General features: G+C 48.1%; 1 protein-coding gene across 2 annotated transcripts in view; it reads left to right on the forward strand.

Annotated features, from left to right (window-relative positions):
* Window positions 1–14,483, forward strand: part of LOC309582716 (DNA-binding protein RFX2-like) — a gene marked incomplete at its 5' end in the record, with an annotated part of 28,099 nt that overhangs the window by 6,847 nt on the left and 6,769 nt on the right. The window contains 6 exons of one of the 2 annotated variants that reach the window (XM_082298048.1): window positions 2,655–2,729; window positions 8,755–8,936; window positions 11,178–11,297; window positions 12,259–12,374; window positions 13,209–13,327; window positions 13,621–13,733. In XM_082298048.1, the coding sequence (XP_082154174.1) occupies window positions 2,655–2,729; window positions 8,755–8,936; window positions 11,178–11,297; window positions 12,259–12,374; window positions 13,209–13,327; window positions 13,621–13,733 (725 nt within the window). The remainder of the gene's footprint in view (window positions 1–2,654; window positions 2,730–8,754; window positions 8,937–11,177; window positions 11,298–12,258; window positions 12,375–13,208; window positions 13,328–13,620; window positions 13,734–14,483) is intronic. The other variant, XM_082298049.1, reaches the window with a different exon arrangement.

Raw genomic sequence — 14,483 nt, forward strand, 5'->3', positions numbered from 1 at the left:
TAGCTGAGGAAGGGCTGAAGAGGGTGGAAAAGAGCCTGGCAGGCAGTGCAGGGCTGTGTCTGTGTCTGTGTGTGGCTTTCAGTCCTTCCAGCGCAGACCGGAGTCGGAGGGGATAGAGCAGAGCCTTGACTGCTTGGGATTTCACATAATCATGGAATCATTTGGTTTGGGACCTTAAAGCTCATCCCATTCCACCCCCTGCCATGGGCAGGGACACCTTCCACAGTCCCAGGCTGCTCCAAGCTCTGTCCAACCTGGCCTTGAGCATTCCAGGGATCCAGGGGCAGCCACAGCTTCTCCAGACGCCCACAAGGAAGGATGGGCGGCTTCAGGAGAGCAGGGACTGAATCAAATCCATGGGCAGGAACATTATTTTCTGTTAATGTCCAGCCTAACCAGAGACTGGGAAAGGCTGGTGTTAAAGAGGCCAGAGGGGCTCAGGTAGTCATGGCAAAACATGGTGGGGCAGGGTTGGGAGCTTTGTGGGAGGAAGGGAAAGCAGAGCTCGTGCAGATGGAGCCAGGGAAGCCAAAGTGTTTGCACATGGCCCTGGGGATGGACATCAGAGTGGTCAGCAATGAGAGGGCTGGGCAGTGGGGAAGGAGAGGGATTGGAGGCGTTGAGGGCTTGAGGAAGAGACCTGGAGAGCAAGGAGGGCACCTCCAGAGGAGAGTGGAAACAAGGGAGTGCTTCAGGATTAGCAGTGGCACATGAGCTGCCTCAGGAGGTTGAGAGATGTTTGGTGAAGTCTGTGTGTGCACAAAGAAAAATCTTCAAATACTTAGAGAAACCTTCTTAAGAAACCTTCCCTATCTGCTGGAATAACAACGTTCTGCTCCATCAGATGGGCTGGAGCAGCACAGGGAACAGCCCCACTCAGTATCTGTGCCAGCACAGCACTGTTAATCTTCACCTAGATTAGTCTGGACCAAGAGAGGAAATCCTTGAGACCTCCTATAAGTGGGTCCTCAGAGCTCTTCACCTTCCTGCAGGGCTGCTGAAGAGCTTTTAGTCTTTTCCCTGTAATATTTTTCATTGCTGATGCAAGGTGTCCTTTTGGATGGGACACCTGCCAACAGCAAAAGGCCAGGCAGCTTTTCTGTGCTTGCCTCAGAGCTGTTGCTCAAGCAGCCCCCGAGCAGAGGAAGGAAATTGGGTCTCCCTCTAACTCTGACTCATTTCCTGAAGGCTGTGTCAGCACTCGGGCTTTGGTTCCTCGTGGTCCATCACGGTGTGAGGCAGTGTTCTCAGAAACCCCACTAATCTGAGACTGAGCTCGGTGATAACCCCTCGAGAAGTGCCACAGTGGTTCCACTTTGGGCTGGAAACCAAGGGACTTGTGCTGGAGGTGGAGTGTCACCTTCACCCCAGGATGTGGCACGGTGGCTGTGGTTGGTGGATGTCACTTCAGCAGCTGGGTCTGATCTGTTCTGCTCTGCCCCCTGCATCCTTCTGTGACAGAGCCTGGGTCTGTCAAGGGCTGGGTTTATCTCAGCCTTAATCTCCACCGTGGGGTGAGTCAGTGCAGGCTGTGAATGTGGGAAGGAGGCCATGGACAGATCATCTGCAGATGCTTTGTGCCTGTGCCCACAGAGGTGTCAAATGAGGACAGAGGCAGGAGAGCTGCTGGCTGCAGGTTCTGTGTGCTGCTGCCTTGTCCTGCCTGCACCCACGGGGCACAGATAACGCAGTTTGAGAACGTCTGCTGGAGAGAAACAGGAGGTTCTGCTCCTGGCAGTCTCTTATATGGGCTTTTTGGGGTTTGGGGAATTTTTTCTTGCAAAAAGCTTGAAGAGGAGCGCTGGAGTTCTGGGACCAGCAGCCATCTGCTAAGGAGTTTCGCAGATTCTGCCCCAGTAGCAGAAAGGAGAAGACAAAAAGGGTTCAGGAGAGGGTTGAGGCACAAGGCAGCAGCCACAGCTGGGCTGAAGGTGGAACAGGAACCAGACTGCGAGTGAGGGGGCTCCTCAGGGGCCAGAAGGCCTCGCCTTGGCTCCTCTGAGATCAGTAGAAACGAGCACAGGTAGCATCAAATGTTCCGCCCTGGCTTCTGGGGGAGAGCTCACCCAACTGAGACCTGGCTCCTCCCTTCTTCCCTCTGCAGTTCTCAGCGTCAGAGAGCCCTTATCCATACCAGCTCATGCACTCTCCTTGAACCCCAATTTTATTTAGTTTTTTAGGGTTTTTTTGACAAAATGTGAAGAGGTGACAATAACCAAATCATCACTGCCAGCTCTCCTTGAGAGGCCTGGGTACAGCTCTGCAGCCAATCTCTGACCCTCTGCAGTGGATCTGTCTGGCAATGGTTTGCTCTCAGCAGGAAGGGAAAAAGAGGAGCAAAATTGCTTTTTTTTTATATAACTGGGCAGTGCTTTTAGTGGAACATAAACCCCCCCTGGCCTCGCTCTGTCACCCCCCTGGGGATTCCTGCTGTGTGTCCATTTGCATGTCCCAGTAACGCCTCTGCAGCTCCATCCACGCCGACTGTGCTCATCTGTTTGCCTCTTTTCCACAAGCTTGTTCATATAAAGCATTAATCATTCAAATATTAATAAAGAAACAATAATCCTGGCTGTTGCTAACTATCTGATTTCCTTTCTTTTTCCTTTTTTTTTTTTTTTCTCTCTCTCTCTCCTGTGCACATTTTTCTTTAGCTTGAAATGGCGATTGAAAACCTACAAAAAAATGAAGGGATTACATCACACAAAAGCAGTTTGCTCAACAGCCATGTAAGTTACGATCAGAATTTACAACCTTTTCCTCTGCTTTGATAGGAGAATTATTTGTAGCCCTTTGGTGTATTTAACAGTCACTCAAAAGCAGCCTGTGATTGAGCTGTGCTGCCCAAAACAGCCCATTCCCAAGGAAAATCGTGCCACGATGATAATGTTTGCTGCTGAGGTGCTCTGCAGTCTGTTAGCTGCCTCTACCCTGTGTTTATTTATTTCATCTGCCTTGCAATGGAAATTGCTGGCAATTAGATAAACACATTTGAGGAAGTTCTTTTCCTTTCACTGCAGCTGAAAAATGGCTGGAAAATGACTTGTAAATCCGCAGCCACGACTCGGTGTGAATTGTGACAGATTCCCCTCAGGCAGCACGGACCCAAAGCCTGTGAATGCCTTTTTTCCCTGTCTCTGTGCCTCAGGAAGCCCATTGCTGTCACAATGCTGTGCTGAATCCATGTGCTGGCCCTCTCTCTCCGTGCTCTGCCAACGATTTCCCTGCTTTGTGTGATATTCCCACTGTTCTGCTGGGCCTTTGCATCTCGGTTTGTGGTTCCCGTGCAGGAACACTGAGGGGTGAGCACATGCTTGGGTGAGATTTGGGTTGATCCAGGTCATGTTGGAGTCCTTGGATTTGCCTTGGCTTCCCTGTGTTTGGATTAAGCCCAAGCATGTCCTGCACCCATAAATCCCAGTGCACAAAGTGGTGCTTCTTTATTCTAATGGATTTCCTCTGTGTTTGGGGGCTGGTTTGTTGGCATTCTTAGGTCCTGCAAAAAAAAAAAAACCAAACCAAATTAAAAAACCTTTGGCTTCTTCACCGTAGATAAATAGCCTGAGACAACAAAAGGAACTTTGAACCAGTCTGATTCTCCTTAGCTGATTTCAAACTCCAGGCCAGGGCTCCTGAGGGAGCTCAATCCTTATTTCAGCTGGTGGAGAGTGAAGGTTTCTGGTTGTAGTTGGGGGAACACAAACCTGCAGGGTCAGGCAGTTCCTGTTCTGAGCATCTCCCTGCATCCCTCCCACCCCAGGCTGTGCCAGGCTCACACTCCTGAAGTGCTGCATGAGGATTGTGTTGCTCTGCAGGATTTTTCTTGTTCATCCAGGACAAGGTTTGAAAAAAATCAGGAAAAGGGTAGAGGAAAGAAAGCAAAAGGTAGCAAAGAGATTTCACTGCCCACAGGCTGTGCAGGATGGAGCTGGGGCCTGATCCAGCCTCTGATCACGCCTTCCCCACCCTTGTTTTGCAGGCTGGAAGTGCAGAACTTGATGTCCCTGCTTCTGGGTCATAGTTCATAGCTTGGCATTAGGTTTAAATGCTCTTACAAACTCTGGAGCAAACAAACTCCTTCTGAGCACGTGTGACACATCCACCCTCAGCTGGCCCCTCGGAAGGTGCTGCTCCAGGCACAAGGTGCTGGTCCTGGGCAGTTCCAGAGCTGGGTGGGTCATTCCCTCCAGCACAGAGCCTGAGCTGAGGAGCCCTACGGGGTCCTCGCTGTCCCATGGACCCCCAGTATCCCTGCTCAGCCTTGCCAGGGCACGGGGAGGTGTCTGTGGAATAACAGGAGGCATGGAGAGCCTGAAGGGAACACAGCACACTGGGGAGCCAGATCAGGCAGTTCCAGAGCTGGAGGAGCTCCAGTGCCCAGGGAGGCTCTGCAGCCTCTGCGTGGGGAGGTTCTTAGGACTCATCTGAGTGAGGATTGGGCTGGAGTGAGGGACCTGAGCCCCATGGAAGGGAGGTCTGATTTGAGTAGGAAGCTGGACCAGGATGGTTTGGGTTGGAAAGGACTTTAAAGCTCATTTAATTCCAACCTCCTGCCATGGCCAGGGACACCTTCTACCAGACCAGGGTGCTCAGAGCTCTGTCCAGCCCAGTCTTGGATGTTCCAGGGATGGAGCAGCCACCACCTGGAGACTGCAGATGGCCAGAGCTGGCTCCCAGTGCGGGTGTGGGACATCCCAGTGACCACCAGTGCTGTGGCAGAAAGGTTTCTGCTCTCCAGGGTGTTCCAGTTCCCACCTCTTCATGGCAAAGAGCAAAACCACAACACCAGGGAGAGCATTACCCATCCCAAATTCCCCATGGCTGGCACACAGGATTGTCAGGCTTGTGCTGGAGGAGCAGAGAGGGAAGCAGCAGGTGACTGCAATTTGTCAAGGCTGAAAGCAAATTCCAGCTTGACAAAAGCAAGAGAAAATGGGGAGATGATGCTAATTGCACTGAGTTGTGGCTTAATTGCTCTGAGTCTTAAGGTTGAAAAGTTCTTTGTTGTCTTCTGTCCCTCCTTTTAAATTTGGCATTTTGGAAATGTGCAAATCCTTGGGGCAGTGGGGTTTATTTTGTTACCATCAGCAGATGGTTCGTGCCAGGAATCTTTGGGGTTGTAAAAAAAAAGTAAAATAAGAGGACAAATAAAGGTATCTCAGTCCAAAGGGAATTCTCCCCATAATTTAACTAAAATCAATAGGAAATGGAGCTTGGTCACTGAATTTGGCTTCCAAAACTCCCTGAGAGGTTGTTGAAGTGCACTTGAAATATCCAGTGGGGAAGGTGAAGCTCCTGCTGGTCCCCGGTGACATGGGATGGTTCTGATGAAATCATGCCCGTGTGTGACTGCAGCAGAGAGTGGCTGAGGCCCTGGGTCAGAGGATTATTTCTTTGCCAGTTATGAACTTGCAAATGGTGCAAAGAAATCAGAGAAAAATAACTCCAATTTATGTACACGAGTGCCTGAAGTTGGAGGAGTTGGGTGCCTGAGGCCCTGTGGCTCTGGGATATCCACAGCATGAGTAGGAGCAGGGGGAAAATGTAATTTTCCCTCATTGTCTGCAAAATGAAATACCAAAAAAACCACAAAACAAACCCAAAAAAACTCCACTGGAATTCTTTCCTGTGAGGGAATGGCTCTGTCCTAACTCTGAGCTCGACGGAGTGGAAACTCAGGAACCTGCTGCTCACAGTCCCAGCTAAAAACACCCTAAATATGACCACATATGGTTTCTTTTTTATATTTCATAGAAACGGCCACAAGAAAACTTCTCCAAACCTGGACCTTCGAGAAAAGGTTTTTATTTTCTCAGCCAGCCCCAAGAATGGCTTTTTCCATCCTTGGATCGAACAAGGAGGAGGTTTTTGCTAGCAAGAGTTGTTTTCAAAGGAAACCAAACAGTCAGATAGAAATAAAGTTAAGGTAGAAATGAAAATTAAATGTTCCCCTGTAGTGCCCATAACAAACACAGCAGCATATGGCTGCAGAGTGATTTTATTGGAACCTGATCGTGGCATAAACAGAAATAAACCAGGGAATATCTGATTGTCACAACTGAGCAACGTTCAGAAAGCAAACAGATAAAGGGATACAAATGGAAAGAATCTTTAATTTTCTCGTTTTAAGTGCCCAGTCTGTTATTAGTAGTGCAGGAAGAGCAAAAATCATGTTTGGGAAATTATTTCTATTCTGACAGGTCTTTGTTTCAAGCTCTTCTGTGTGCTTCGTAATAAATTTCTAATTCAATAGTGGGAGTTCATATTGTGAAACTCTGCAATGTTTAAGGGAATATAAAAAGACATTTGCAGGAAAAGGAAGCTGGGAGATGAAGGGAATCTTCTAGAAATATCAGGGATTAGAATAAAAAAGCCCAGGATCAAATTTAAATGAGAGGATTTTATCTGTATCTGAATTTTCCATAGTAATAGGAGACTTTTATATTTTTTTTAAGGCTTAAGGCTTAAGATTTAGGAGATAAATAGCTGATGCACATTCAGTATCTTCCATAGCATAAATAAAATTAATGGTTTAAATTTTTGAAAGAATCTTAAGCAATAATTTTTTAAATGTCGGGGATGGGCCAACATTAACACAGATGTGGACAACTTAAAAACTGAATTCCTGCTGGTGTTTTATGCCAAAACCACTGGGTTCCGCTTTCATTAGAGAGAACTGAATGGCTGGGTGTAGTGGTTTGGCCACACTGGGGGAGGCTCAGGGCCACAGAAAGACTTTTTGGGGCTTCCAGGGGTGTCTCTGCTGCAGATGAGAGCAGGAAGGATCGTTATGAACCATTAATAAACACCAGCTCTTAGACCTGTGGGGTTGGAGGTCAGAATGATCTCTGTCTGTGGGAGATCACCTCAAAGAGTGTCTTGGGTGATGTGGAACTGCGGGAAGGTGGGAGGAGGACAAGTGGCTCCATGAAAAGGAGGAGAGAGGGAAAAAGGGCCAGGAGGTTTTTCTTTCTTCCAGCTGGGGCAGCCCCTGCTCTGCTCCAAAGGCCACCAGAGCTGATGGTCCAGTCATGGGAATTTGTGGTTGGATTTGGATCAGCTCCAACTCATGAATCCTGGAATGGCTGGGGTTGGAAGGGACCTTAAATCCCATCCCATTGCACCCCTGCCATGGGCAGGGACACCTTCCACAGGGTGCTCCAAGCCCTGTCCAACCTGGCCTAGGACACTTCCCAGGGATCCAGGGGCAGCCCCAGCTGCTCTGGGAATTCCGTTCCAGGGCCTGCCCACCCTCCCAGGGAACAATTCCTTCCCAAGATCCCATCCATCCCTGCCCTCTGGCACTGGGAAGCCATTCCCTGGGTCCTGTCCCTCCAGCCCATGTCCCCAGTCCTTCTCCAGCTCTTTTGGAGCTCCTTTAGCACTGGAAGGTCCTCTAAGGTGTCCCTGGAGCCTTCTCTTCTCTAGGCTGAATGAAATAGTTTTAATTGCAGAGCTTTAACTGCACGGTTTTGGATGCAGCTGACTTCGTGTAGCAGCAGTTTAAATTTGGATGTGTGAAGGAGACCCACAGAACACACACTGAGGGTGCTGCAAAGCCTCTGTGAGCGCAGAGTGGGATATGAAACACAGAAACTGAAAATAGCTCAGAGGAATGAGGTGCCAGAGATGTCATCACACAGCTCAGGTTGTCTTTCACAGAGTTATTGGTGTAGAACTCAGCCTTGTGGTGAATTGGGACCCTGGATTGTCACCAGGAGAAAATGGGAGGAAAGGGAGGGACACTGGGGTGGGAGTGGAGAGGGTTTGAGTGTAGATCCATGGGCTTTGTCAAATCCCACTGATTTCTAGACTAAAGCCGTGCTCAGTTCCAGTATGTGCTTGGACTATCAGTTGTATGGAGATGCTGTGGCTGATATTTGGCACCCACAACCCGAGTGTGTTTTGCCCTGATCTGCTGGGAATGCAGCTGCTCCTGGTGCAGGGATGGAGGTCTGGGGTGAGAGGGAAGCCTGAAAAATGTTAATCCCAGACATTCCTCGTGGCAATGGAAGGGCTCTTTCCAACCCTGTTGATATTAGTCCGTGTGTACATCCAGCTCCTCCCAAAATTCACTTATTACAACACTCATTTTATTGATGCTGAAGTCATTTACTCAAATTAAAGGAGATTGGAGGCTTTGCATTTGAATTCCGGTGCTGACACCGTGTGCTGGACCTGCCCTTTCAGACTATCTAGGTATAAATAATTTATATTAATTGCAAATTTTAATCAACAGCCATGTCAGAAGTTCAGACAGTAAATTTTGCAAAGTAGATGGATTCCCTCAGATTTTGAAGGTTGCTTTGGCAACCGTTAATTTTATTGTTAAGGGAGCCGTTGCAGACATGCCAATCTTCAAATTAATAAAGACTTTGCATCAATTTGCTTCCCCTAAAATTTATTCCTCTTAGGCAGTATCTCAAGATCTCTTTTCCTTGGAAAATGCGAGTTTTTACGGCTTTATTTTGGCTCTGCAGGAATTCATCCGAACCCGAGGTGGACACTGAGGTGGCAGCAGGACTGGGTTGTAATGAAAAATCTGACAGTGGTTTTGTTTGGGCTGGGGGTGCTTTTGCCATCCTATAAAGTAACATGAAGTTATATCGATTATAAGTGATGTGAATTAACTCGTATAAATTAATTACTCAGTTCTCTTGACCTCCTAAACCTGACGGATGTTTAAGCGCTGACCCTGCCTGACGTCCCAGCCCTCTTTAGACTTGCATGTTCTTTATTTTTCCCTGCCTGAAGCTGCAGTGGCTGCTGGATAACTACGAGACAGCGGAGGGTGTGAGCCTCCCCAGGAGCTCCCTGTACAACCATTACCTGCGGCACTGCCAGGAGCACAAACTGGACCCCGTCAACGCCGCCTCCTTCGGGAAACTCATCCGCTCCGTCTTCATGGGGCTGAGGACTCGGCGCCTGGGCACCAGGTTGGTGGGAATCTGCAGTTAAATAAACAAAACACAACCCTCCTGCAGCTCCTCTCGTGCACTCAGAACCTCCTGAGCATCTTTTTGTTTTTCTGAGGTCTGCGGAAACAACCGACCCTGAGCCGGTGGGAAAATGTTTTATTTGAAGCTAAGCTGCTTCTCATCCCGTGAGGATCCCGGTACCCCAGGGAACAACTGGAGCTGGGTCAGGGCTGGCCATGGAGCTCAGGGAAAGGTTCTTCCCCCCGAGGTTGCTGGGCACTGCCCAGGCTCCCCAGGGAATGGGCCCGGCCCCGAGGCTGCCAGAGCTGCAGGAGCGTTTGGACAGCGCTCTCAGGGATGCCCAGGCTGGGGTTGTTGGGGTGTCTGTGCAGGGCCTCAATGATCCTTGTGGGTCTCTTCCAGCTCAGGATATTCTGGGATTCTGTATTGTCTGAAAAAGATGAGGTAACTCATCCTCACAATTCCCACTGCAGAGCCCGAAGTTCTGGCTCAGTGAAGCCGTTTCTCCCTTTGGGTCCAGTGAAGATCCCCCATGACAGACCCTGTGCCCACAGCTTTGATGCAGACAAGGTGCAAAGCTGTAAATGGTTCATTTCTGAAACACCCAAAGCATCAGGCTGAATCTTGGGAGAGGGTTTTTTCTTCTAATCCATCAAAGATCTGTAAGATTTTACAAGCAAAGTGTAACACAAAAAAATAAACTCCTGTAATTACAGACGTGTCCTTCAAGGGAGCATCTGCACTGCTGAGTGTGCACTTTATCTCAGCTTATAATATTAAAAAAGTGGGTAATGTACTGCCTATAAAACAGTCATTGCTCTGATTGTTGAAGATTTTATGATAAAATTCAAGCATAGATATCTGAGCTTTTAAATGAGAACAAAACCAGGGCACTCCACAGCTGGAATGTGAGGTGGCAGTTGCAGGAAGAGCAGGGGAGCATTTGGATTTCTGTAGATTGGGTCAAGTGCAAGAACTCTGAAATTACTCAGAAGTAATTTCTTTAGAGGAGAGAAATTCTTTAATCCCATCAAGGATTAAAGAATAAACAAGTGAGCAAAAAAAACCACTGTAAGCTGGAAATGTGCAGGCTGGGAAGGGGACAGTGAACCTCAATAAGTATTGAGGAAAGAGCTGACCCCCATTATTTTCTTACTCATTGTAATTTTAGGTTCTAAAGGCAGCTTTTATTTGATTTGCAGGCACTTAAATCACTTAGGACAGGGCTGAACACGGAGAGTGTGTAAAACCCTTTGGTGCAGTGACAAAGACCCAACAATTCAACCCCATGAAAAGAGCAAATTCTTCCCCCTCCCCAAAAAAGAACCCAATTTGATAAATACTCCTCTCTTATATTTCTCTAATTTTCCAATGGGAAGCATCCTTGGATTTAAGGTGCCTCCAGTCCCAGTTTTAGTGACACAGCAGTTGCATTTTAAGCCTCCACTCTGTGCTCTGCAGATGCTGCTGGTGCTTCCCTGGCTCGGTCTCCTCTCCTTCTGAGGACTCAATTCACCCATTTTTGGTGACAAATGTGCTGAAGCCAAGTTGGACACACTATCACCATGTGTCCATGGCTGCAGAACTGTCCTCGCTCCCACTGGGACCGAAAAACTCCAGTTTGGTGGAAAAACTTCAGCTGACACATCTCTCTCTGATGTGATGGAATCACATCCTCCTAAGGAGCACCACAGCAGCAAAGCAGAAGGAATTCCAGCCCCTTGTTCTTGGAGAAAGCTCTCAGTTTTTACAAAACCTACAAAAATGAGCAGCTCCAAGGACAAAACCACATCAAAGCCTGGTGCTGTTGCTGCAGAAGTGCTGGCAGCAGAAAGACATTTTTCTTTTCATAGTGGGCCATTCAGTCAGGCTCATTTTATCCAAGTCTGGATAAAGATGGATGCTTGTTTTTATGGAAAAAACAAATCCTTAAACCCTAATCAAATAGCAAAGTGTCCCCTGTGGTCTTCCTGTCACTCTGTTTAATAACATTTTTTATTGTAGCACTTCCCTCCTCTCTTCCCCAGTTCCCCTTTGGAAGAAACCTGGCTGGGTTTAAGTGTGGATGTCACTGGACTCGGCCACACGTGGGTTTAAATTTTCCAGGGGATGATGGCATCTCATTAGCTCATCCCTTCAGCCACTCAAACAGTGCTTGGCAGCTGCAAGAAATGGGGTGTATTGTCCAAAAAACCAGGGCCACAATCTCCCTTCCACTGACAGAATTGGTATTTCCAGGGGGAATTCCAAATATCACTACTACGGGATCCGCCTGAAGCCGGAGTCTCCGCTGAACCGCCTGCAGGAGGACACCCAGTACATGGCCATGAGGCAGCAGCCCATCCACCAGAAGCAAAGGTTGGTGCTCCCAGGCCCTTCCCAAAACTCTCAGCAGGCCCCATCCCAGGATTTGGCTCCGCTCGGGAAGTTCAAACCCGGTGTTGCTGAAGTGCCAGAGCCGAGCTGTGGAAGGGTCACTGCCTGCTCTGAGCAGTGGAAGGGTCCAAAAACAATTCCAGTCGATGCCCCATCCCTGGGAATACTCAAGGCCAGGTTGGATGAGACGTGGAACAACCTGTTTTGGTGGAAGATGTCCCTGCTCGCTGCAGGGGGTTGGGCTAGATGGCCTTTAAAGGCCTTTTCCAACCCAAACTCTTCTGGAATTCCGTGGAATGGGATTTATCTGCCTGTTCTCCTTGCCAGTGGCATGTTCCACTGTATGTGCCACCTTTGACAGCCTCCCTGTAGCCAAAATGGTTTAGGATCTCAGCTATGGAGATGTAGGTGCCAAGTCAATGTGAAGGACCTGGGGGCTTGTGCTTTATTTGGGTGAATTTTGGGGTTTGAGGTGTTTTTCTGTGCAAAAGTGCAAGTTAAATAGTGCTGTGTTTAATCTTGTGCCTGAGTCATTTTAAAGATGTGCAAAGGGATTTGGAATTGCCTCCTACAAGCACGGACACTTCTGGTTGTTGCTGAAGTGCAGAAGGAGCAGAATTTATTTCTGCAGCTCCCAAACAGAAAGTAAATGCAAAAGTCAGTGCTCGAGACAGTCTGCTCTGGAACCCACTCCAGCTTGGCTTCTCTTTTGATTTTTTGGTGTCACCAAATTTCTTAACCCTTTAATTCTGTTTTGGGGAAGCTTTTCATAAGGAGCTTCTCATTTTCCCTCCACTGGAGTCCACAGTACAAATGATCAGCCTTGGGCGTAACCTCAAGTACCAACCACTCCATGAACTCACAGGTCTGTGTTGTAAATATTGTGTAGGTGTTTTCTCCTGTCTGTGTGGGTCCTAATCCATCCTAATTCTTGGGAATTTAGGTACAGAGCAGCCCAGAAGATGGATGGGATGGCAGAGAGTGCCTCCAACAGCAACCCCCACACCACGCCTGAGCAGTCAGTGGCTGCTCAGAGCCAGCACCATCAGCAGTTCATAGGTGAGGAGACTCCTTTGATGATGAGTTATCCCACACCTGGGATTTGGGCTTTAAGGGGAAGGTCTTGTCCAGCAAGTCCTGACTGTTGTGCATTTGTTTGCTTTCCTAATAAATCTGCAGTGTTCTTTTTTTCCAGACATATATATTTTATATATAGCATGTTTTCTATAAGCTTTGGTAGTGTCACACTTGCTTAGTTGATCTGCTGGCTCCAGTCCCCCCAGGAAGGCTTTTTCCTTGAGCCCACGGCTCTGCTGGGTCCCTCACAGTATGTTTTTAATCCATCTGGTTTTATCTAAATTTCATGGAAGATGGAGGTCCTGCCAAGCCTGGCCAGAGGGGGAGAAGCAATTCCCTTCCTTGCAAAGGCTGCAGTGGGGTCTGAGATGATCCATATGAACCTTTCTCTTGTGGGACAGACCCTCTGGGTTTGCTGGTCCTGGATCTGTGTGTCTCCATCACAAATCCCAGCTCCTGACACCTCTGCTGCCCAATTCTATTCCCCACTGTACTCTTAAAATACCAGAGAGACATCTTCAGGCTTCCGAGAAGTTCCAATGGAAGAGTGGCAGATGAGGACAGTGTTTTCTTGTTTCTTTTCTTACCAACAGAAAGAAAACATTTTCCTTTCCACACTGAATCCACTGGGCTGTGGTTGTTTGGTTTTTCCCAGTAAAACAGCACGAATCAGGGAAAGGATGCAATTATCAGTCTCATTTTCCTGTTTCATCCCAGCTGGAGCACAGAAGAGCTTCCAGTGACAGCAGCACTTTGTGCTCACCTGGAGTCTGAGCTTTCCTAACCCTCACCATCTTTCCCCATTTTTTTTCCCAGATGTAACCCATGTCTTTCCCGAGTTCCCAGCCCCTGATCTTGGTAACGTCCTCTTACAAGAAGGTTTCACCTTGAACGACGTGAAAACTCTGCAGATTCTCTACAGGAGACACTGCGAGGTGATTGTTTGCAGTATTATTTGGTGATGATTAGTAATTGATTTATTACCTGTGGGACATCATTCATGTGACCATCTCATATCCTACCCTTAGGAAAAGCTGGAATATAGTCAGGAATGCTTCATTTGCCAGGAATAACAACTCAAATATTGTGCTTTATGTGGTTTTTTTCATCGTGTGACCTGTTTTATGTTACAAAAACAGTGCCAATTCCGTTGTTTTTCTTGTAAATTATTTACTGTGAGTGGCAGCGCTCTAGCTGTGTGCTGACACCGTGGTGTTTTTGCTGTCAGGCCACTTTGGATGTTGTGATGAACCTCCAGTTTCACTACATCGAGAAGCTGTGGCAATCCTTCTGGAGTCCCAAGGCACCCCCTAGTGATGGCCCCACTGCTCTGCCTTCCAGGTACTCCCGGCCTTCCCTGCTCCATTTCTCGGTGATCTGTTTCTTTTTAAGATGCATGAAGTGGTTTTAGGCTTTTTGAGTGCTTTGGAGAATTTGGAAGTGTTTTCTACCCTGCAGAGCTGTGACAAAGAGCGTCAGAAGTGTTTAATATTGTAACACAAAATTCAAAGCCCTGAGGAAAGTGAATGCTCTGATTAGAGAATTGTGGGCTCACTGAGGTTGGAAAAACCCTCCAAGATCATCGAGTCCATCCATAAACCCAGCACTGCCGTGGTCACCACTAAACCAAGTCCCCAAGTGCCACATCCGCACGTTTTTTAGACACTTCCAGAGAGGTGACTCCAGCACTGCCCTGCACAGCCTGTCCCAGTGCCTGACCACTCTTTCAGTGAAGAAATCTTCCCTCATATCCAATCTAAACCTCCCCTGGGGCGACTTGAGGCCGTTCCCTCTCATCCTGAGGCTGGACATCCGTGTCCCTTGCTCCTCCTGTAGCAGAGAAGGGGATGCTGCTCTCCCAAGTGCTCAGGAGCAGACACTGATGATTCCCTGCCATGAATCAGTGCCATTCTCTGGCTCTGAGGTTTTAGGGATTCTCTGAGGTTTTAGGGACATCCAGACTGACTCTCTGCCTTGCCTGGCTGCCCAGACCTGTCAGTGCCTCGTGTTTTGAGGCAGATCATGGCAAATGAAGCTGCTTTAATCTTTTCACTCCTGCCTGGCTCGTTGCTGTGCCTCTTCCTCATCCTT

This window comes from Coloeus monedula (assembly GCF_965178545.1).
Source record: "Coloeus monedula genome assembly, chromosome: 27".
Lineage (NCBI taxonomy): Eukaryota > Metazoa > Chordata > Aves > Passeriformes > Corvidae > Coloeus > Coloeus monedula.